General features: G+C 42.6%; 1 protein-coding gene across 1 annotated transcript in view; it reads right to left on the reverse strand.

Moving 5' to 3' along the window:
- The window catches only part of Pkp4 (plakophilin 4), a 214,218-nt gene that overhangs the window by 143,961 nt on the left and 44,903 nt on the right, over window positions 1–25,354 (reverse strand). Inside the window, exon 2 of the mRNA XM_051166576.1 lies at window positions 5,886–6,022. Coding sequence (XP_051022533.1) covers window positions 5,886–6,017 — 132 coding nt within the window. The 5' untranslated portion in view covers window positions 6,018–6,022. The remainder of the gene's footprint in view (window positions 1–5,885; window positions 6,023–25,354) is intronic.

Raw genomic sequence — 25,354 nt, forward strand, 5'->3', positions numbered from 1 at the left:
CCTGTACCTGTGAAGAGAGCAACAGGGCCTATCAAAGGTGCAGGGAGAGAACAATAGGCAGCCACTGCCTTAGCAAATCCCTCTTAGGCAAAAGTATGCAGTATATTTCAAAACTGAGTCAGTCTCTGGTTTTCACAGTATCTAAGGTCCATTGTGGGTACCACATTTAGAGTAGTTCTTCATTTAATGATTGTATACAGTACATTAAGCCAGCTATTCAGCAGTATAAAGTCTGCCAGATATCTAAACACTATTAGGATACAAGAATCCCTCTGAATTCATCTTGGATGCCTGTATTCTTATTGAGAGATAAATTAAACAGCAAAACCAGCCAAAAGATGACTTTGATTGTAACCAACGGATGGCTATGGCTCACGTGCCACTTTCTGCAACTTCAGATTTAAGTCCAACGACCTCACTCCTGTTATTTCTAGGAACTGACTTTTTCTCACAGAGCAGAATCCCCAAATCAAAATCTGAGCCCATCCTTTCATTATCTGTTCTTAACTGTCCAATAATTTGGACACATGGAGAATGAAACCTGTAACATGTGTGTCAATATGTCAGCTGACATGAAATAAAACTTTATAGTCAACTATGTAGATCGATTTAAGTCCTAGATCAATCTGGGTACAGGATAGTTAAAACTGTCTTAAGAACGAGAATTACAGCTGGGTACGAAGCTGCTTCCAAGATGGGAAACTCCTGCTAACCCTGTTTCTGTGAGTTTAGCATAGGTTCATGGTTTTCACCAAACAGCGAGCTGGTAACGAGGCTACTCAACAGTACTGACTCCTCTTTGCATAACCATTTATTGCTAGACTGATATCATAGGGGGTGCTGAGAACAGGAACTTGTAGCAAGTGTATAAAACAGCATTCTGTCCTTAGGGAGCCAATTACATAAGCTCAAAGCAGCTCAGGGTAGTCGCAGCTGCGCTATAGAGCATGAGGGACCAGGAGAGATGTGATTTCAGGCTGGCAGAAAAAAGGAGCTAGCCTTTGACCCATCTACCAGAGTAAAGACTGTTCCTGTACCTTGCTGTTGGCATAATATTATTGTGGACTGTGTACAGTTTACCCTAGTTCACTGGGATGCTTATTCTAAATATCTGAGGTTTCAAGTTTGTTTAAACATGTCACTGTTAGTTCTCAAACCAACTAGCCAATGCTGAGCAATAACAGAATAAAGAGGGTGGGATATCCTGATCCAGTGAGCGGAGGAGAGACAGAAGGAAGGAGAGCATGGAGCCAAGCACCAGGAGGAATGAGCTGGACCTAGGATTTGAGTAAAAAGCAAGTACAAAGTGGGAAATCAGAATGGGAGAAAAATAAACTAGCATGGAGGTTTAGGATGGATTAATTATTGCGTAGCATTGTGCTATAGGCTAATTAAATAGACCCTGGTCTCTCTGTGTGGTTATTTGGGTATAAAGCTGGTTAAGGAAAAACCGCTGATTTCACTAAAATAATAATTCAATATTAAATATTACTAATCTTTCAACATCTTGTTATGGTGGTTTGAATATGAATATGCCCCACAGACTCATGGGTTTGAATGCTTGGCCACTATTAGTGGCACTATTAGGAGGTGTGGCCTTGTTGGAGAAAGTGTGTCACTAGGTGGGGGGCTTTGAGGTCTTAGAAGTTCAAGCCATGCCCAGTGTAGCATTCTGTTCCTGTGGATCGAGAAGTATAACTCTCAGCTCCCTCTCCAGCACCATGCCTAGCGTCAATGCCTCCCACCATGGTGATGATGATGATGAACTCTGAAATTGTAAGCCAGGCTCCATTAAATGTTGCCTTGTCAGGGTGTCTCTTCACAGCAATATAACCCTAACTAAGACAGCTGCTAACATCTGTGTGAAAAGCTATCATTCCATAAAAGGAGAATGTAAATTCCAACCTGTGCCAGAGAGCAACCTTGTTTGCCTGAGGATCTTTGAGGAAAAGATCTTTGTTTTTATGACACCTGGAAGCCAATTCCAGAGGAGACTGCTACAAGCTGTTTGCCTGATCCCTGCCCTTCCACTTCTCGTAACTAGCCCAAAAGGAGGAAGTTATGGGAATGCCATCGGGGATATTTAGTGGCCTTTTCCTCTCAGAATTCAGATGCATGTTAAAGGTTCTTATTTTACAATTCTTTCATCAAATGCCTTGATAGTATCAGTGTTTGAGGTTTTGATAAATCAACAAGTTAATAATTTATTTTTATATGACTGTATCTTATAATTTATACACAAAATTCTATTTGTGAGGCAGCTATGCTGAAAACTTGAAAGCTTAAGGCCATTTGTTAAGAAAAATACTGGCAGAACATAAACATGATTCAATACTCAGGCAGGGTTTTAGTCTGCTGATATCAATGTACAAAAGAAGGCTCATGAGTCTCAAAACATCCTAAAATCAAAACCACTCGCTCTTCCTTGGAGCACAAGCACTTTATATGTAGAGATGATTATGATGGTGGAGGTGGTAGTGGTGGAGATGGTGATGGTGGAGGTGGAGGTGGAGGTGGTTGGTGATAATGGTGGAGATGGTGGTGGAGATGGTGATGGTAGTGGTGGAGGTGGAGGTGGTTTGTGATGATGGTGGTGTTATCAGCCTTTCCTAGGTGCCAAGTACTCCTGTGTGACAATTACCACACAGGCCTGAAAACTAAGACCCTCAAAAAGGAAAAAGTTTCCTAAACTGGGGTCAATATTCCTGCCAACAACAGCTACAGATTCAAAACTCTCTTTACTGGGAACTATTTCCTAATTCTCTCTATCTCTAACTACATTTCACTCCCAAGGTGGGCCTCCTCAAATGTAACAATGGTTGCTATGAGACCGTGGCCTGGGACTACAGCCATGCATGCACTGTCCGTGACCAAAGTAGTTCTGCTTCACTTCCACTTATTAAAAGAAACATGACTAAAAATTAATCATTAGTTAATAAGTTATACTATGGCCTACAAAAAAATAGAGTATTTTAAAAAATTCCAGGCAACAACAACAACAAAAATGTCCTGTACACTGGTGCTAGACATAAGTTTTGTTTAAAAAAAAGTTTCGTTAAGGAGAGGACGCTGGCCCTAAACAAAGAGAACACATACATATTAATACTAAGCCAATAACTTAGAAGTGATGACGTCTTTTTGCTATGTACTCTGTACCTTATATTGTTTCAACTCAAAGTCGTAATTCAAATTATGACAAAACCATCTGTACCTGTACCATGTATACTTGATTACTCACTGACTTCCACAAATCTGCTCGGTAAAAAAAATACTGTAAAAAATATAACCAACCCCCCCTACTTTCAAAAAAATGTATATAATACTAGACTGCTTGACTAAAAAATACACCCAAATAAAAACTCAAACTTGAGTCACCTCTGTTTGTCACGACGCCTTATGTCTGTTCACCGACACTCCAAGAACCTCCAATCCCAAAGACCTATCCCCGACTGAGCTAGTGGTCCGTGACACTACTGTATACATTTTATATGTGTGAATATTGTTTGTTTTTATATCTGTTTTATAAATGAGAACACTGAGGTATAGAAAGGTTTAAAAACAAAGAACAACAAAAACCCTTCAAGATGACACAGCAATAAGAGAAACCAAGATAGAAAGTGCAGCCATCTACCTAACCGCCCTGAAGTGTGCTTCCTTCTGTGCCCTGGTACAAGGCCCTTACTGAGTTCTTGCTGCCATCAAACCAGGCCCATCCTTGGAGAACAGACAGCTGACCCCATCATCTACAGGGCAAGGCAGCAAGGCTTTCCAGTAATTACGCATCCCATCTAAGAACGCTGGTCTTGGATGCACAGGAGTATCAGCGGCAATCGCTTCCTTGTATAACGTGTAGGCTGAGAATGCCACTCTGACGACTAGTTCAACACTAACCTTGGAACTAGAAGGTCATCAGCATTGTCTACTCACATTTAGCTTTCTGTGCTCTATCCTTCTATAGACGACAGAAAGTGGTGCATTTCATGGGAGGATCAAGAAGCTTCTACTCAAGGGTGTGTTGTCTAGTTCTAAAATGTCTGTGGAAGCTGTACTTAGCTACCTAAAGCCAGGCATGTGTCTTAACACAGGAGACAGACAGGGCTCTCTAGGGTGAGTGATTGAAATCCTGAGTGCCAAGCACTGACAATTTTGAAAAGAAATTATGTATAGAAACTACAAATGTATATTAATGAACTCAAACTCTTCAGGACATGAAAAGAAACAAAGATAGAGTATGTCTTCCAAGTATATAAATTAGCTGGATGACATGTGACAACTCTTTTAATAAGCAGCATGTATCACCCTTTGCTACCTGGAGAAATTAGAAACGTTCTTGCAATTTCACATAAAATATTCACTCTCACACAATGTATCACCAAAAGATCTGATTTTAAGGCAATCACAGGCTACCCCAGAATTCCTTAGTTGAAAAGGATCACAGATGGCTTCCCTATTGTCTTCAACACATAGGCTTTCCAACGTCAAGGTACAAGTGCAGTGTCTCTGCTGTTATGTTCAGTGCACACGCTTTCTGGTTTTCAGTCCGTTCTGGGCATTTTGATCACTTTACCATAGTTTTGTCAGAACAGTGTCAGCGCTAAGAACATCAGCGCCTCCTCATCTTGCTGCACCTTACATTAGAGCCTGACCTCACCTGAGGGTTCCAGCGAGGTTCCTCCTCACTTAATAGCCCTGGGGGTTACATTCTAGAGTAAATGAAAACATCCTGATGGCACTTTGCTCCTGTCTTAATGATTTTGCAGTGACAGGGACTGAACCTAGGATACGGAGCATGGAAAGCAAGCACCTTACCACCAAGCTACAGTTCCAACCCTTAAAAGGCTGACTTCTGTAGTGTTTCAAAACTCCCAATTTCAGTGAGGAAAATGTTTTGGCACCGTTTCTTGAATAATTTTTCAAACTGCTTTGCTTAAAAATGTAGTTCTGATGTCAGGTGTGGCGTAATCCCACACGGAGTTCCTGGGTGAGGCAGATGGTGCAGTACTGCGGTGTCAATGTCCCTTAGTCTTTGTCATCGTTAGCTGTGTGAGCTGCAGATGCTGAGTTTTGAGAACACTGTGACACTCAGTTTCCTTCTCTTGATGGAAAAAAACACCCATCGTTTAATTGTAACAAAAAAACAAAAACAAAAATGAATGAATACATTATTTGAGCAGAATACCCTTCTTGGAGGGCACTGAGTTCTCTTGGAGGCAGGTAGAAAACGAATCCCAGAGGATCCATTTGCATGTACTGTATTAAGCCTCTAAATCTTAAAAATTAAATTTGAAAGCATCAGTTTCTCTAAGCACTACAGATAAGACCTAACTTTGAAGGTCACTTGTATTTAAAGGACAGAATATTAGTGCCTTAAGAATAAACATAAACACGGGATGGAAGCGGATAGGCAGTGTGACAAATTTTAGAACATTAGCTCACAAAATGAAGTACTTGGATTTAGACAAACATACAGATACAGCTTTTATCCCCCACCCCCAAACCACAGCAACAACCCTAATACCTATGTTAAAAGGCTCAGAGTATCTAGACAGTACAGGCCAGAGTCCTGATGGACAGCCAGCATTGTGAAACACGCCGTACACAGCTCTGCGCGCATGCACACACTCGGCAATGTGGGAGACAGACACCAATCACCATCAAGGTTGTCCTTACTTGCAGACGCACAAGTATCCTGCATGTTCCGATTCTGACTGGCAGCTGGAGCAGCTCTACATGCCAGTCATCCCAATGTACTCAGGGATGTAAACACCTTATAATTAGAAAACGTGAAGGCGTCAAGGACGTTAGACAAATTGATAACACATCCAAAGATTAAATTTTAAAGGCATTGAAGAAATGTCATTGCAAATTTCAAGGAAATGGTGTACCTGCTCCTTCACGGAAGCTAGAATAGTGGTGGCTGTGGTCTCGGGTTCCATGCCTGGGCCAGTGGAGACAGCTTCCTGGTGGGTCTGTAGTTGCCCCTCCTCCACCAGTGAGGCCTGTTCAGGGGCGGGCATTCCTCCTGCAATCAAGCAGGCAAAGGGTTAACACTGCTTCCTGAGTGCCTCAAGGGACTGGGATTTGCTGATGAGTCCCACTGTAAATGGTTCCTAAGAATTACAGTGGCCTTCTACAGAATAATCACAACTCTGATAACAAAATAACACACACTTGATAATATTTAAACATCATTGTGGAAAAATGGTATTAAAAGGGCTGGAGGAGGGCTCTTTAAATGGCTCCATTTACTAGTAAGTATGTACACAAACGACATCTACAAACATGGACTGACAGAAAAATACTTTATCAATCATAGAAGAAGTTCAGACAAAAGGTTAAAAAAAATTGAAACTCAAGCAAAGCTTGAAAGTTAACAAATAAAAGTCTATGGTGCTGAAAACAAGGTTTATGCCTTAACAACTTACAACCAGGACACTCAAGGTGGGGCTCCCATGACTTGGTTTCCTTCAAGTAATCTGATCACTCAGAGATGACAAGGACTTTGGAGATCATGTCAGAGACCAAAGCCTGTGATAGAATAGATTAGCAGCAGCAGATGCAATACCTCTCTTAAGACAATTTGACTGTGTTACAAGAAGGCTTACTGACCTCATAGAGACATTCTACAAGTTAAAAAAAAATGTATATAGCAAGAAAAAATGCTATATACTTTAGCAGCCTGTTTATGCCTCCTTGAAAGACAAGACTAAGGCTTCATATATGTAACTAAATCTTAAGTAATCCCTGTTGAATAAATAAGTATACGAATGACACCTTTTTGGTGTCTCTCACTTCTTGTCAGTAGGCAAATCCTACCAAATCCTAGAAAGACCATATCCATTTTAAATCTGCTACACCACTTACATAGAGACAGCTAACATCATGGATATTTTCATCAACATTTTTCATAATTTATTCTAAATACCACTCTACAGCTTTACTTCAATTTCCAGCAAATGAGCCTCTATGGTGTTCATGCCTACCCTTTGATCTGGGAGCCCCTGCCCCCATTCCCTTAACTTCCAGCATAGGCAGTTCTTTCCTAAGGACTTAACCCACTCATTTTTTCCTGACCCAGGGTTAGGAGAGAGGCTTCCGGGTCTCTGCTGATGGCTATCCTGTGTCTGACACATTCACAGGTGACTGAGCAGAGGGTCTGACGAGTGTGATTATCTGTGCATCCTCCCAAGGTGAAGCACACTCATGAGGCTCTCTGGCCTGCTCCAGCAGCCGAGCTCTTGGTTTCACAGAGCAGAAGCACAGGGTGGACGCTAATCTAGACTAGCCGATCTTCTCCTGCAGGACTAGTAGGAGGGGCATTCTTGGACCAAATGCATCTAGGATCAAAACCTGGGAGCACTGAGGCAAAGCACCAGACCTCAAGGCCCACATTCTCAGTGATAAAAATAGGCACACAAATTTTTATACAACACATTCAATGATTTTTATGGCAATCTTTTTAAAAATTTATTTATTTTTGTTTTATGTACATTGGTGTTTTACCTGCATGTATGTCTGTGTGAGGATGTCAGATCCCTTGGAATAGGAGTTACAGACAGTTGTGAGTTGTCATGTGGGTGCTGGGAGAGCAGCAGTCAGTGTTCTTAACCTCTGAGCCATCTTCCCAGCACTCCAATCTTTAGCTTTTATAATGTGTTTATTGAGATGTAAAGCACACTCAAAATACTAGCTGAATAGAATTCTATATTTACCAAGTGCATATCAAAGATAACATTATCAGCTCTGTTGATGAAAAAACACTATACAGACAGCCCAACATAGAAAGCATCCAAGGCAAGGAGAGAGGGGGAAGCAATCTGGCCATTGGGGGAGGGGGAGCCATACACCTTAAAATTAACAGATGGTACTGAAGAACAGAAATGTTACTATGCAACGGTGGAGCAAATAATGCCAAACCCCAAGAAACTTAAATGTCAAGAGTCTAATATGAAACAACCAATGTGTCAGAAGAAAAAGATTTGTAAAAAGGCATGGAGCAAATAGAGTTTAGAAAAGGAGCAGGATTTTCATTCTGTTATACACAGGACACCCTGAGCTTAGAGACACCAAATTATGTTACTGTGTCTCAGGGAGTGCACTGTACTTTACTTAATCACTTGCTGAAACATGACGAGCCCAACTACGCTCACTCACGTGCTATGTAGGTGGAAAGGGATTGTAGGTAGGAGGCAGTAGCTCATCATCTCACTGATGCAGCAAACTATGAATCAGAGAAGGCAAAGTCTAAAACAGACAATGATGACACGACGCTGAAGTCAAGAGAGGACCAAAGAGCATATTTATGAAGGAAACTACCACGATACTAGAATAAACTTCCATTAGCAGGGTTACTGTATTTTGATTCCTCAATAACCAGGATGCAATGTACAGTTACAGGGTGGAGAGTGGAGAAACTCACTTCGTTTTCTGTAACAGTCCTCAAGTACTATAACCCAAAAGAAACCCCCACAGTAAGGTTTCCTGCCGATTTTCTTACCATTCTTATAACAATAGGTCCATTAATGACTTGGAAATAAAGCTAAGTGAAGCTAAAGACAGAATCTGACTCCTCTTTTTGCAGAGCCCAGGGGTGAATATTCACAATGACTAGGGTCAAAGAACGGTACACTCTTTCCATTAGTAAGGGTTAAAACACCACCAACAAACACTCTCAGCTGAGACACAGTGAGCCAGTAAGCTGTGGTTTCCTCAGTGAGTGCAACTTGCCAGATCACAACCTGATCTGACAACACTGAACCATTTTAAGGCCTTTTCGAAGAACCATGGAGAAGGGAAGTGGTGTCAGAAAAATGGAAGGAGGAAATGCCATGCCTATATTTTTAGAAAGTAGAAGGTAGGCTCCTCACATTATAAATAAGAGAGAGACAAGATGCTGGGTGCGATTCTTCAAAGAATGCTATCCAAGAGGGATTTGTGAGAACTAAGAAGAGGTGCACCAAAGAAGTCACAGTAAGCTTGTTGAATTTCCTTCTTTGGTAGTGTAACCATGGAAATGCAGTGTGTCTGAATTTTAGTGAGGCGTGCACAATATTAAAAGTCCCTTGTGATACTATAATTAACATAGAAATGGGGCTGGAATAAGGGCAACTGCTGACTTGAGCAATCTATAAATACCTGAATGAAATACATCAATCTATAGAGGAGTCTACTGTAATGACAGAGTTCTGAACTTAACCCAATATTAACCAAAACCTTAGCCAATGGTATAAATAATACACAGGGCCTGTTCAAAATCTTCAATAACTAAGACAAATACTGATCTTACCAAATAACCAAACTAAAATAGGAGAAGAAGAATTCTCTTGCATTAACAACCTGCCTCTAATGAGATCATAAACAGGATAAATGCAAGGTCCTGTCTGAACATTAGCTCAGCAACACACTGGGCAGACATGCAGATGCTTGAGGTTCAAGAGTGACAAGTTGTAAGTCCAAAAAGCTAAGGTGACCACATACTACACTGATTAGGAATTTAAGAAGATTGGAGGGGGTCTAATGAGCATATGACACCCACTCCCCCTACTTCAGGCTTCTGGGGACATACCAACTTCCTGTTACAGATGGCCCATTCACAGGAATGAGTGCTGGATTCAGTCAGGAGATGGTGAGGGGGTACAGAAGGGATTCTGCTGTTATTTCCAGGTACAGGAAGGGTTGTGATGAATGGCACTGGTCTTGTTCCTGATGAACTCAAAACTTCATAGAAGAAACAGAACAGACTCTCAGTGACACGAGGAGGTTGGGGACTAACCCAAAGAAGCTAAGGCCTGTGTAGACAAACAGATTCTCTGAACCTCTGAAGGGCTGATACGGACATACACTCTTTCTTTAGGTGACAATCCTGGGAGCCACACTTAAAAATGGCTTTGTAATGAAAATGGATTATTCTATTTTTTGCACATGGAATCGAATTAGAATAATGGTTACACTGCTATGGAACTCAGGAAGACCACTCCTTTTGGAATTGTGGTTCAGATGTGTAAAGTTTTTGATAACTGGTTGCCCCTTAAGGTTGGTAGTCCTCCCCCGTCACAAGAAGCCTGCAGCTCAAATGTGGGTAACTGAGCAGGTGTGCTGGCTGGAGGTGTTGCAGCAGACGCAGGGAACTGAAGCTGACAGCAGGATGTCTTCCACATCCCCAGTGGTTATGAAGTCCCTAGTGAGTCCTCAGACACCGTCAACTGCACTATACTGTCCCTTCTACGAGACAGCCAGAGAGCAGGGAGCCAGGCTTATGTTAAAGAAATAACCTCCTACGCACCCCTGTGACTCGTCCCATCTCTGCCTTCACATTCTGGGACTACAGGTGTGTGCTGCCTCATGGGACTTGCAGGTTCCAGTATCTGACTCCACATTCTTGAACTTCCTAAACCACTGGTTTCGGAAGCAGCTCAGACAATGGGTTTCCAAGGTAAGATTTAGCAAAGACGAAGACGCTTTCCTGGGAAACTGGTGGGTAAGTGTTTCATGTGTTTATGCTAAACTCCGACTGATTGATTAGCGGGCATTTCTTTGTGCTCAAACTGGCTGGTCTTATACACGCTAGTGAGATGCGCCAAGGTTTTCTTTGCAGTTTATAATTAAAATATATGAGCAGTTTATGACCCAATATACATAACTCCTTTTATCATAGATGATAATAATACACAAAAGTATCTCTGTTAAATTTGTAAAATGGGACATCAATTCAGTACTAGATGTTTGTCTTTAGCCCTTTTTAATCACCACCCTGATAACTTTTAGTCAAAATATCATAAGTATACTTTTTTCCACCAAACTACTAAAAAGTTGGGTTCCACCTAGTCTCCCCTTCTTTTCTGAGATGGTAGTGTGGAATATAGAGTATATTTTCTGACTTCATCTAGAACACTCAGAAAAACATTATGTTGACAAGAACTATGATACATTATTGAAACTTCTTAAGATAGAATAATGACTTTAAGAACAAATTAAGATATTTTAAATTTAAAAAGCCATGTAAACATTTAAATCTGATTCAAATATATAAAAACACTAATGACACATGACAATGAAAATATTTAAGGACAATGAAAGCAAATTTGCAAATGAATATAGAGTGGAAATCCATTTCTGCAAAGTTTAAAACATGTAAAAATAAATCCGTATTTCTTAAAGAATATAGTCACACACATTCATAAGTAGCAAAGAGATGACCAAGAAGAATATGAGAGCAGCAGTTGTGTCTATGGGGACAGAGGGAGTGAAATCCCACGTGGGGCTGTTTTCTGCACTAGTACGACCAGAGAATACTAATTACACAGGATGCCGGGCTTTTAACTGTACTTTTGATTGTATTTATTTTCTATGTACGCTTCTGTGCCCTCTTTAAAAAGAAATTAAATGAAAAAGGTTAAAGACTAACAGATCAGGGCTGGGAGAAGGCTCAGTAATTAAAAGTTCTTACTGTGTAAATAAAAGGATTGAAGTTCAGATCCCTAGAACCCACATAAATTTCAGGTGAGCATGATGGCCCATCTGTAACGCCAACCTTGGAAACAGAGGAACAACAAAGCTAGCCAGGTTAGTGAGACCAGCTCTACTGGCAGCAAGCTTTGAATTTATTGAGAGATCTTGGCTCACAGTATAAGGTAGATAAGCCATCAAGGAAGATTCCTTATATCAACTTGAGGCTTTCAACATGCATCTGCACATATTTTCACCCACATATATGCATGCGTGTGCACGCACGCGCGCGCGCACACACACACACACACACACACACAGACATACACAAACAAACAAACAAAGAGAAAAGACTAACAGAACAGAACCTATGGTACTAGGTATGGCCCATAAATAGAAACACTGAATACTTGCAAAGTTACAAGCAACACAATAACGTTTCCCAGATTAACAGCGACATGTATCTATTTTAACTATTTTAATAAACAGGAGACTTATGGCACAAATATTAGGCCCCCAAATCTCCTGTACTGTTCAATAATGAATAATTTCTGAAAGTGAAACAGTTAATAAGTGATAGTGAGCAGTGCTCACACCCTGGTCTGTTCACTTGCACTGTGTCCAGCAGGGACAGAGTGACCAAGCTCCTGTCACAGCAGGACAGTACTGCACAACAAATGGGAATCTGAACTTGGTAAGTGTGGATCACAGATAGCTATCTTCAACGCTTCTTGAAAACATCTTACTCATCGTGAAGAACAAAGAAGGAAAGAAAGGGCATTTCTTTTTGGAAAGGGCAACAGGGCTTGGGGATTTTGTTTTTAAGGAGCTGGGGTATTTGTGGTCTACAGATGCCACACAGAAGAAGACAGAAAGGGAAAGGAACTGCAATGGCTCAAAGAGGCGCCTGCAGTTTACAGTACACAGACAAGTCGAAGTAGCCCACAGCTCACAAGTGCTGAGGCGCCTGCAGTTTACAGTACACAGACCAGCCGAGGTAGCCCAGGCCTCACAAGTGCTGAGGCGCCTGCAGTTTACACAGACAAGGTGAAGCGCTGGAAAGGGTGGACGTTGGCCTTTTCTCTAGCTCAGGGCTTGAGGAGAAAGCAAAAAGGCATTCTCTCTATTTTAAGATAAAAAACTAGTCAGTGTAGAAATTTCAAAAATGCCATCAGTGGGCCAAAACGTCAGAAAGATAACAGACTCAGAGCCATGGTAAAGCAAGCAGAGGAAACCCTGCCACAGCTGAGACTGGCTGGGCATCTGTTGGGAGTGCTGAAGTCTTAGAGCCTGGCAGACAGCTGTCTCTGACAGCAGAGCTTGGAGGATCAGGAGGAGGCACGTTCAGGTGGGCAGCCACTGCAAGAAGTGCCCAAGCAGCCTCCAAACACAAAAGCAGTGAGTCAGAAGGAAGTCTCAGCTGCTGAGGCCCAGGAAGAGCAACATCCCTAAAGAGAAAGCACTGAAGAGGACAGATGACACTAATCCTTAGTGTTGACACTGTGAACTGTGTATACAGAGAGAAGCCAGGGATACTGAAGGAAACAGAGCTATAGGTTAAGAGGAAGTAAATCTGGTTGATGGAACGAAGAACAAAATAATACCTGAGGGGTTTTCATGATGAGATCACAAAATTCCTAGATTCCATAGATAAAGACCAAAAACTTTATTCCAGAGGCAAAAAGAGAGTCAGTTTGTTCTCAATTATAACAAGTACAACAAAAGCACAAACATTACCAGGTATTGTGAAGGCAGCAGAGGGGGTTTCTTTGGGTTGTTTTTGTGTGTTCTAGGTAGAGTCTCACTCTGAGGTCCAGGCTGGCCTCGAACTCACCAAATCCGAGGTTTGTAGGCAGCGCTCAGCCCACCCTCTGCATCAGGGACTGGTCCCTGATGTGCTTTGACCGTAAGCACAAGATGTAACCTGAGAGAAATATCAGAGACGACAACTGAGGAGGCCAAACAGCTGCTTCTCCTGGAACTGTTGGGTCACTGTGCTGTGCGGGAGCTCAGGGGCCACGGAGGGAGCCATCCCAGGCATTCTAGCCAAGAAGGCAGAACGTGGGCCAATCCACCTCAGACCTACATAGCCTGACCAACTCAACAGCTGACTGCAGAAAGGCGAGACCTGCAGAGTAGAGCAGCCTCCTGGACAATGTGAAGTGCTGGCCAAAGAAGCAATGTTGGCTAAGCTGGTGACACACACTGAGCAAGGTAGAACCATACATAGAAGGTAATCTACATACTTTACATATCATAAGATTAAAAATAATATTTCACGTGCTGAATTTTTTTCTGAAAATATCACTTGTTTACATTTCTGATCTATATATGTGATACTATAAAGCAGATATTATTAAAAGTAATGATGATAAGATCCCAGCAATCAATCTATTTCCAATATAACAGGCAACACAGACAAATTAGTAAATTACTACATTGAAGTGCAGCTCTGGCAAGTGGGGAACTTGGAGCCCTCAACAGACAGGCAGCAGGGACTGACAAGGCCCAAGTGGGAAAGAGCCTACCTATGTTTTTAACTTTATTAAGCTTTTTCACTTAGGTTTTGCCTTAGGTTTAGATTTCCTAACCTCTGTAGTCTGTTGGTTCATTTCACTTGCAACTAAAAGCATAGTAAGTCATATCAAACTCAATCTGTACAAAGAGCTGTGCTCTTCACTGATTTTTCATATCTAATGCCAGTGTTAGCGAAAATTAAAGTCTAATGAAATCCCTGTAGGGCACATATGGAGACTTAGAAAGACGGTAATTGATAACTAAATTACTAAAGGCAATTAAAAAAAAAATAACCTGTTTAGCTGAGGGCCGGAGCACTTAATAAATACCAGACAAGCTTATGAAATGTAAAAACACAAAAAGATGTAACGCCGTCTTTTGTATTTCTCAGCAGCTGTGCTAATTGCTGACAGCAGCTTCTCTTCCCACACTTACTACCTGAATGGCGTTAGTTTCAGGTCCTGCCTGAGGGTTCAGATATTCTGCACTGGACTTCAGTTTGTTACAAATTAATTCATTTGTACCTTCAAGATTCAATTTAAAATTCTCCAATTTTTGCTTCTCAAAACTTAGCTGCTATGGTTAGTAAATCTGGGGAGAATGTGGCCATCTCCGAATGCTCTGCTACCCCACCTCATGGCCCTAAAGCCCCTTGGAACATGGAAGAAGAGCACAGGGCGGGGCTGTTGCAGAGGCTTCAGATGCATAAGAGATACTTGGTCTTAGAAAGTCTCAGAGTTACTAGTGTTTTTTGACACCATGAAGACCCTGAGAAGTCATAAGTTCCTTTACCACCACTGCCACCGCCACCACCCGATCCCCGCGGCTTGGGACTAAACCTCGGAACTTGTGTACCCAAGGCACATGCTCTACCACCAAATCTAAACCCAAGCCTTCACCCCAGATTGCCAAAGACCAACCCCTCCCTGCTTTCTCCTATTAACATTCTGAACCTAAGGAACATACGCTGGGAAATTTTTCCACATAATAATAATAATAATCAGTAAAAGTAATGTAAAAACAATAACAACAACTCAGTAATGAGTTAATGACATTAGAAAGAAACAACATTCCATCCATCACAACTGAAATCTGAATCCAACTTTCCAGTGTTGGCATGATATTAAAATAAAAACAAAATTAAGTACTGTGCTTGTTGGTTTTTATGTCAACTTGACGCAGGCTAGGGTCATCGCGGAAGAAGGGATCTTAACTGAGAAAATGTCTTTGTCAGATTGCCTATATCAAGTCTGTGGGGCCTTTTCTTGATTAAAGACTGATGTAGAGGGGTCCGGCTCACGGTGGGTGGGGCTACCGCTGGGTTAGTTGTCCTGGAGTGTGTAAGCAAGCAGGCTGAGCAAACCATGAGAAGCAAGCCAGTTAAGCAGCTTGTCTCTATGGCCTCTGCTTCAGTTCCTGCCTCCAGGTTCCTGCTTAGAGGTCCTGCCATGACTTTCTTTGATGATAAGAGTACAAAGTGAGAGTTGTAAGATGTAAGTTTCAAGTTCCTTCCCGAACTGCTTTTGGTCATGGTGTTTATCTCAGCAATAGAAAGCAAACTAAGACCGTACTTTAACGATGGTATAGAAGTCATGCTTTCAAAATTAAGAGTAAAGGTTTCTGGTAACAGAATTAAGTGTGAGTTCATATTTTGGCTATAAGACGGGTCCTAAGCTTTTGAAAGGTTGGTTTGTAACTATAGGAATGAATGATTTTCTAGAAAAAGAACCAGTCTGATCCAGGCTGGTTCAAGTTTTAATTATGTTTTCATGCACATTCATGTGGAATTAGGCTAGGTACACAGCAGACATCTGGGGAGTTAAACATGTCCAGTCTAAGGTAGATGTTAATCTGTAAGACAATTTAGTAAATGGACAGGGAGAAAAGGAAAGCTGACAGTTTTGAACTGGAGAGTCATCAAACATTAATTACACATATATTTAATGCCTCTTTTAGTAAATACTGACTTAAGTAATGATGCTTTTAATAATTTACAGCTTTTAAAGTAGCTCTTGGGAGTAAGAGAAAAACTACCAAAAAAACCAAAACCAAACAAACAAAAAAAACAGTATAATAGCAACAATACCTTCGTTTCCTGCCCTGTCTACAGCAGGCTGACTTAGAGGAAGCACAGACAGCTTTCTGTCTCTTCCACTTAGTTTTACAGTCTGCATGTTTAAGGCAGCTTTCAAGGGGCCAAGCACATATCCACAATTAACATCTCCAAACAGCCTTTTGAAGACAGTACAAGAGGAAACATCAGCCTTTTAGACAGAGCTTCTGGGACTCTGATGCTCAGAGGTGGAGCAAGCAACAGGTTCAACAGCAACAATTCTGAGGGACAACACTATGATTCCGTCCCTGGGAAAGAGCCAAACGCAGAGGAAGTGCTTATTAAAGCAAGTGTCTATGCAACCGAACAGGAAACGAATGACAACACATTTATGTCTGCATGAGAATACCTCGCCACGTGAGGTATCATGTAAGATGGTGAAGAGCCTCTGGCCTAGCAGGGAGGAAGGGAACAAATAGTGAGAAAAATGCAATGATAAAAATGTTCAAAGCACAGCAGGAGGAAGAAGAGACTGGTATGACATGATGTGGAAAGGTCATCGGAAGATGAAGTTACTTGGGGAACCCAGAGGTGTGAGCTTCCCAGCGCGTATGTGAGGAGAATGCCGAGTCTAAATTTGGGGGAGCAGGAAGAGGAGGAAGCGAGAAGGTAGCTCTGAAGATGGGAAGACGGAGGGGGCTGGTGGGCAAGGAACGCATGAATCACCCATGGGCAGCCAGAGATGATGCTGAGTGCTGAGGAGGAGTCAGATGGAAGTGTGCCAGCACCTGCCGGAATGTGTCAGTGCGACCTCCAAGTAGGTAACACCGACACCGAACTGGAAGAGTAAAGCCCAAATGGCATCATCGGGAGGGGCAGGAGTAAAGGCCTGTGAGAACTAAACAGTGGCAGGAGGTAAAATGCAGGGCTGTGGGGAGAGCGAAGCCTGCCCCAGGAAAGAGCTAATCTGTCCTTGGTGCCGCGACGGTGGCTATGCTCCTTTCATTGACTAAAAAAACATGTAAGGAGATCACAATCATGTACACAAGTATTAGCACCCTGTGCACAGACACCTTTACAGAAAGCATCCTGGCCAGAGACAGGCTGGAAAACAGGAAGTCGGTAAAACAGAGGCATTCCTGGACACATCAGTAAATAAATGCCTTCTCAGGAGCCCTGCATACTGTAACGCTAGAATAAAGGAACAGACTATATCATCTCAACCAGGATCAGAACACAGCTATTACCATCGTGCATGGCTGGTGTAAGCCTAAGGAACAAGAAAAAAACCTGGGATTTCCATCCTGTCTGGGGAAATAAGAGATCTTTACGTTGAAGTGCAGGGATGGTCCTGAGAGCTCTCCTGAGTCCACCATGCAACGGCTGCCTTGATCCCTCAGAGGCCTGGCCAGCCAACACAGCAATCGGGCGATCACTCCCAGTCTTAGACCTGACTGGTGACAGCTGCAGCACTGCAGTTTCATGAGGGGACCCTGCTGCTCCTTCTACTTGTTCTCAGGATGGGCACCAGGTTGAGCATTCCTGCCCATTCCAATGCAGAAATCGAGAGAACTGCCATGAAACCATTAAGTTCGAAACATCAGCAGCCACAAGTAACACATCCAATACTCACACTAGAGTTCAGTGCATTAAAAACAGCTACATGCATACACCAAATGTACAAAGGCACAGCGGACAGAGGAAGTGCTAGGCACACCAAGGCTTGTTAGAACCTATCCAGACAGCAGCAGCCCCAGAATGCTCTACACGCCAGCTATCTCATGGAGCCTGGACACCTGCCTCACAACAGCTGTACTCAAGTATCACAGTGTTACCACAAAGGCACTAAAGAACTCTATTCTTTCTCAGCCCACTGGCTTGAATCATCTTTTTGCAGGATGATATATCTTAACTTCAGACTATCACTCATCTCTGTTTTTAACTTTTGCTTTCATAAAGTAACACATTTAAATTCTATGAAAAGTACAATTTTAAAGCCAAGAACAAGAATAATAGGGTTTTGGGTTGTTGTTGTTGTCGTTGTCTGTTTGTTTGTTTTCAACACAGGGTCTTACTAGGTAGTTCTGGCTGTTCTAGAACTCAGTATATAGACCATGCTGGCCCTGAACTCAGAGATAGAATTAAAGGCTTGGCCCCTATGCCTGGCTAGAATTCCCTATTTTATATGTGATCAAAGGGGACCATGTTTGTACATTATCTCTATTTTGTACATTCTAATCAAATGTTTGTCCTCATCAAGATATAAATTTGTGGTTCTAGTCTGTATAATGTGCATATAACAGAACGAGCATAACACTGTATAAAAACCTGTGCCAAGGACCAGAAATTTCTTGATACAGCATGTACTAGAATATTCTTTGAAAGTAAATTATCACTTAGGCCATTCTTTCCTGGTTTTACTACAACTGATGTTAAGTGTTTGTATGACTACGTATGGTTTCCTAAGGAGCTATCTTTTTCTAAACAAACTAGATTTGATTTGGGGTGAGATGCACATTTATGGGTGTGTGTGGGTGTGTGTGTGTGCGTGCGTGCGCGCAAAACTTCTGTGAAAGTGAGGTTGAAAACAAAAATGTTTTGCTTCGGAAGTATTTTTCTAACTCACTCACTCCCCCATGTATAAGCTGTTCTATCTTGCCAGAAGGAATTTCAGTCAGGTGACAAGTTGACTGCACAAATGTACATTTCGTCTAAAGGGCACAACATTGTTTTGATAAATTATGGCATTCAAATAAAATTGTGAATCCTAAATTAATAAAAAAAAAAAGTACTCTTTTAGACAACACAATACAACATGCAGGAAAAACCAAGGTCCCTGGAGAAGAGAGCCCGGTGTGCGCTGGTCAGCAGACTGCCATGGTCTATACAAGCCTCAGAATGCGCCCTGCCACATCTCTTGGACTCTGGTTCACAGAGGTCCCTCCTTCCTGACCACTCTGTTTATCTATCTATCTATCTATCTATCTATCTATCTATCTATCTATCTATCTATCTATATTTTGAGACAGGGTTTCTCTGTGTATCAGAGTCCTAGCTGTCCTAGACTCATTTTGTAGACCAGCCTGGCCTTGAACTCAAAGAGTTCCGCTTGTCTCTGCATTCCTGAGTGCTGGGGTCACTGGCATGCACCACCACTTCCAGCCTCACTCTGTGATCTTTTAAAGAACAGTAATTGAGCTGGAGTTTGAAGAATAAAGAATGGTGTGGGAGAGCTGGATATGTAGCTCTTTAGGAGAGTACAAGCTTACCATGTGTAAGAGAAGGGAACAGAGGTGGGGAGAGAGCGAGGAAGCATGGGTGGTAGTGAAGAGACCACCAAAATAATCAAAGGCAAAATCCAGCACAGAATTTGGAAAGACTCCCCCTGCATCTCCTTGACCCAAGGTGGAGTGCTCATGTGGGCACATTCTCTTTCAAGATGGTCGCTCTGTGGAGGTCTATTCCAGGAGCCTCAGACAGCTGCAGGAGGCTGAGCAAGGAAGTAGATTCTGCCCTTTGCACCCAAGCTCTCGAGGTTGTTTTAAAGTACACACACACAGTAAATACAGAATGATTGTCATCTGTGTTACTAAGCCATTTCTTTCTTCGATTCATATCTATATGCCAGTCCTTCTTAAGAACTCATCTTCCAGGCCACCAAAAAATAGCACTTGATTTCATGGGGGATGTCTTGCCTCTCATCCAGCCAAAACTGTCTGCCTCTTAGCAGCACACGCTGCTCATCTTTACCCACTTGCTTCTGCTCTTAAAGGCTTTCTTCAGCTACTCAGACTCGAGCTTGAGACCAGGATCCCTGTCTTCTGTGTCTGTGTCTAACACTTGTGCTCGGGCGTTTAATGAAATGGCTGCTGACAGAACAGGCTTTACTATTCGAGGAACTGAAAATGGAAACTGGCACTCCACTGTCAACTATGGGGAAATGCTTAATGTATTGGGTTGTTCATATTCAGACTCTCAGAACCCCTGAACAATGTGCTGCCTTGAAGAAGTCTTTTGTTCATTACTTGGCACTAAAAATGTCAGAAAGAATCAGATTTCACCTTTGGTTATTCTAGTTGAGCAACTTGTCTACTGTTAGGTGAGAGTTTTGAGTTTCTTAGAGGAAGAATTCAGGGAAATACCCACAAGTCAAGGAAGCCGCATTCCATTAGCAGGGCATAACGCAGCCCACGGCGCGGAGGAGCTGCACTAGTCTTGCTACATTTTTTACCTGCACAGTGAACTACTTTGATGCAACACTGTCAGTCAGACCTGTCTTCCCAGCAACAATGCAAAAATGAGATATAATCCATCTTGAGTTCACCTCAGTATACTAAAACATCCCCTGACCAGGATGAGTAGGAAAATGAAAGGACTAAATTATTTCATGTTTTAAAAACTTCATTTATTAACACCAATGAAAATACACCTGCACCCTGATTTAATGCAGAGATCAAAAACATTACTTGATTATTCTGAGAATACATTAAAAGACTCCAAAGGTTTAATTATATTTACATCTCATAATTTTGTTACTTTAAAAATTTTGCTTAATACTTACTTACTGTGTACAAAGAAAATTTCAGTCTAGTAAACTCAATTTATTACAAATTCATAATTTGTCATTACAAATTCTAAATTAACATGACATAATCAAATCTCAAAAAATGTTTTCGCTTTAACATCATGAGGGCCCTTATATTATTTTGTGCCACTTTAATCCTTGAGGGGAGGGGTGTTCATTAATATGAAGATGAACTATAATTTGAAGTTCACTGACAAGTAGACATTTTCCTTATATATTAAAGGAAATCTAACTAATGCTCTCTGAAAGGTAAGGCATATATAACATGTGATATTAGAGAGTATAAATAAATGGCAATTAGTAACTAATTAATGATCCTATCACTTGTCGGCCATGTGGTAGCATGGGTGAGGGAGAGATGCTCTCCTCCCCACACTTGCCACCTGTGGCAGGCAGGAGAGCTGGCCCACGGGGTCATGAGAGTAGGAGAGTTGTCCCTGGCCCTCACCAGCTGCAGCTTGGGAGAGTGTGCCCTGGACTTTTGCTTAGGCAGCACAGTAGAGCTGGCCCTTGTTGCAGAGTGAGCCAGCCCTGAGGGTGTGAGCACAGGAGCGCTGCCCAGCCCCTTACCTGCTGCAGCACTCAAGAAAGCGGGCCTTCCACCTCCCCTGGGCAGCATAGTGGAGCTCACCCTACTGGTATGGGTGCAGCTAAGTGGTCCCTGAGGGTATGTGAGCAGGAGAGCTGGCTCTGCCTCCTTGCTGGCTGTGGCATTGGGTGAGGTAGCCAAGGCAATGTTAGAGAGCTTGCCCTGACCAGCTCAACTACCACGCAGGCCTAGATCCAGGGCTTTGAGTGGCCCACCCCAACATCTACCCCATCTATAAACTGCTTGCATGCAGATCCAAATCAGCAGAATCTCCATGACACAGGGCAACAACAGGATGTCTGAGGAGTACTGGTGAGGATCCAGCATTGGTAGTAGAGCAGCGGCCAGAGGCCTCAAACCAGACCAGTGACTTATTACAGTGAATATTTGCAAGTAAAGAAGTGTGGGTGAAAGGTTATGCAGTGAGGCACACCGTGACACACTGCAGCTTCCATAATGAGATTTGTTTTGTTGTTTTGTGGTCGAGGCTGGAAGGGTGGATGTGGAAGGTAAGTGCCAGGGGAGGAAGGGATGCGTGAGATTAGTGTGCATAATGTGAAATTCACAAAGAATCAATAAAAAGCTAAATTAAAAACAAACCAACAAATATTTAGAACCTTAATGGTACAAAGAAAGAAAACATACCCGTTAGATGATTTTCCAAGCTACCTCAGAATAGAAAAAAATATAAAATTATGATGTCCAATCAGCCTCAGAATTGCAAAGACTTTTAAAAAGTACCTTCTATCCTCATAGAAGTATTTATGTTCATAACTCAGAAAAGTACAGCAACATATATAACTTGAACATCAGCAATGCCATAATAAATGAGGCATTTAATTTGCACTTGGTGAAAATGGAGCAAGGTGGTGCTATGATGGGGCAGGAAAGGGAACTGAAAGGCAATCTGTTGACTTTATAGGCCAACAGTTTTCTCCTCTGAGTCACTACATTACTGAGAGCTGGATTTCTCAGCACCAGTTTCCTACCTACACATCAATTATAAGCTGGTGCAATTCCATGCTGGAACTGTCCTCAGGAATTAGGAAATGCTTCTAACTTTCCCTCACTAGCATCTTCATCTCCATTTTCAGTGTTTACAAAGATGGTCAGAGGGCTAAAAAAAATGCTCGCAGGGAACCAAAGCCTACACCCCTGTCAAGACTTGAAACCATTTCTCAAGGTTTCCAAAACAGAGAAATAAAAGATGGAGCTGGCAAAGTGTCAAATCAAACATGTAAGAGTTAGGAGGGGCCGTTCATGTGGCAGTGAGGAAGCCCCAGTTTTGTGGTACTCAGCTAACCTTCAACACTGTGACAGCTAAACCACCTGGCTTTACTTCTGACTAAGGGGGTGTGAGTGGCTAATAAAACTATATTTTAAAAGAGCCAAGGAGGTGGTGGCACATGTCTTTGATCCCAGCACCTGGAAGGCAGAGGCAAGTGATGGACTGCTGTGAATTCGAGGCCAACCAAGTTCCAGGTCAGCCAGGGCTACACAGAGAAACCCTGGAAGGGTGTGATGCTGACCAGGGGCACTGCTCCCCTCTCCACAGGCTTTGGATAACCCCACACTGCTATTCTGAAGCAGGTGCAAACGAACAAGAGTTGCCTTCTAAAGAAGTGTACTTGTGAAGAATAACTGAAAAATGAATTATCTTTCAGGAAAAACACCTACAGTTCTGTTCTTGACCACTTTTGATGTACCTGCTCTAAGAAAAAGCCAAGTATTTTAACCACCAGTCAGCTGGCTTATCTACCCTAAGGGCATGCAAAGTGAAATTACACCCATAGAAGCTCCTTGGCAAAATTCAGTGGAAACCCATTAGCCAGAAGGAAAAGTTCTACCATAAAGTCCTTTCATACTTTTTTCAGGGTGCTAGACTATTCCAAATGTATAAAGTAGTACTAGAAGGTTAAAAATAAACAGATGTAAGGATAAAATCTGAAGAGGGGGAAGGATAAAATTTGAACAATTACTCAGGATCTAAAAACAAATAAATAAACAAAATAGAAACCCCAAACCAAGAAAATAGTATTAAATCCAATAGACATTCTATCACCAAGAAAGGCCAGGTACTAAACACAAGTATTTAAGAAGCCTGAAGGTCTCAGACACATGTGGAAACATTCTGTGGCTAAACTACAAGTCTATTAAGGAGTAACAAAGGAACCACTGAAAAGAATTCTAGAAATGAGAAGTTCCTTGAAGAATATCTTCGCAATTCCTTGTTTTCTTAACACCTGTTTTCTGAGCAGCACCAAGACAAACACAGAAGTGCGTGTAGGGTGGAGACGCTCTCCCAGGCTCACCTGGACTCCATTCAACCAGAAGAAGCCTGGTCAGGGCAGAGTCCCAAAGCCTGGCAGGCCAGTTAAGGTCAGGGCCATACTGTAGATCACGGCAGCTGAATGTGAGCATGGACACAGCCCGTCCACAGTCTTTGCAGCTGCTCTGCCAGCTCCCAGGGTAGGGTTCTCCAACTACAGTAGGCAACCAAAGCAATACAACTCAAAAAGAAAGGCAAGTCTGTCCCCATCTAACTTAAAGGTCTTTCTTCTTATAAGAAGTCTTTTCAAAATTCCCACTTCATAGTGTAGCTTGGAGGAGAAAAAAAAAAAAAAAAAATTGGGCTGAAGCTGTGGCCGCGTGCACACTTACTGAGTCTTTCAGGAACATCTCTGGAGAGATGAGCAGCCGAGATCAGGCCTAGCTCCTTCATACCTGTACTTCTAAGAACAGCGCTGGCTTCTCCCTCTTGAAGCCACCTGCTCTTGCTGCTCCAGGCCCTGCTGTGTCCCGCCCCAGCTCTGTGTCCCTTACCTTAGCCAGATAAAAAAGCCCTAAGCCCTCACTCCTCTCCACCGCACTCATCCTAACACACTAGCCACCCTATGTCTGCCTCACTTTCTTCCTTTAGAATAAGTTCATGTAGAGAGAGGAGGCTGCTTGCTGGGTTATGGGAAGCAACAGCAGTTTCAGGCAACATGGTACAGGAAGAAACCTGACCCAGTGCTCAGTCTCAGGGCTCTGATTTCTCTTGTCCCAAAGTTCAGGTCTATTTTAGGGCTGTCTGGTTTTTCTAGAAAGTCTGCATTGGGAGGTGACTGGACTCTGACATCTTGACGATGGCTTCTCATTAGACTCTAAGAATCTGACTCTGGGGCCTGGTGCTAGTTTCACATACGTCTCCTAGTCATAAGCAGGGTGACTGGCAGGTGCTCAGACACAGCGTCCATGGCTGCATTCAGTCTCCCTGAGTCTGCCGGCTGAGAGCACCGTCTCTAGTCAGGCTACTAGGCAAAACTAAAAGTCATCTGATGCAACTTTAAGGTGTCCAGGTGAAGCTGGGCAGTGGCGCATGCCTGTAATCCCAGAATTCAAGGAGGCAGAGGCAGGGGGATCGATGTGAGTTCAAAGCCAGTCTGTTTACTACAAATCAAGTCTAGGACAGCCAAGGCTACACAGAGAGACCCTGACTTGAACACCCCCCCCCCAAAAAAAACCTATCCAGGTGAAGCAAGCAGGAGCAACCCACAACTAAATAAGCTAGCGTCCACGGCAGCGTGCCAGTCAGTGCCAGGACCGGAGCCTCTCCTCCATTCTATTTAACAGCACAGACTCTTCTCTCCCTTCTCTCCCGTGAAAAGTGTCTTTGTGAAGACCGACATAACTAACTAACCGAGCAAGCTATAGTAACTCTTGTCTGCCATAATCATCAGATTGACCATCAAAAGCAAAGATAAGATCCATCACTGAAGCTGTAAGGCGGTAAGTAGAGCATCCCAAGTGACTCACACCATGAACTTCTCTTTTTTTAAGACATGGTCTCACTATGTAGCTCCGCTGGCCTGAAGCACATAATGAAGACCAAGCTGGCCTCAAGCGTGATCACAGAGACCTTCCTGCCCCTACCCCAGTGACAGGATTTAAGGTGTGTATCACCATGCCTGGCAACTTTTATATCACAACTGCTTTCCACTGAGCTGAAATAGCTGGAAAAGTCACATTTCAAAGCTACATGAGTGTGTTGGCTAGTTTTATGTCAACTTGTCACAAGTTAGAGACATATGTGGGAAGAGGGAATCTTAATTGAGAAAGTTCCTCCTTAAGATTGACGTGCAGGCAAGTCTGTGGTGCATCTTCTTGGCTCGTGGTTGATGTA

This window comes from Acomys russatus, chromosome 24 (assembly GCF_903995435.1).
Source record: "Acomys russatus chromosome 24, mAcoRus1.1, whole genome shotgun sequence".
NCBI classification, from domain to species: Eukaryota; Metazoa; Chordata; class Mammalia; order Rodentia; family Muridae; genus Acomys; species Acomys russatus.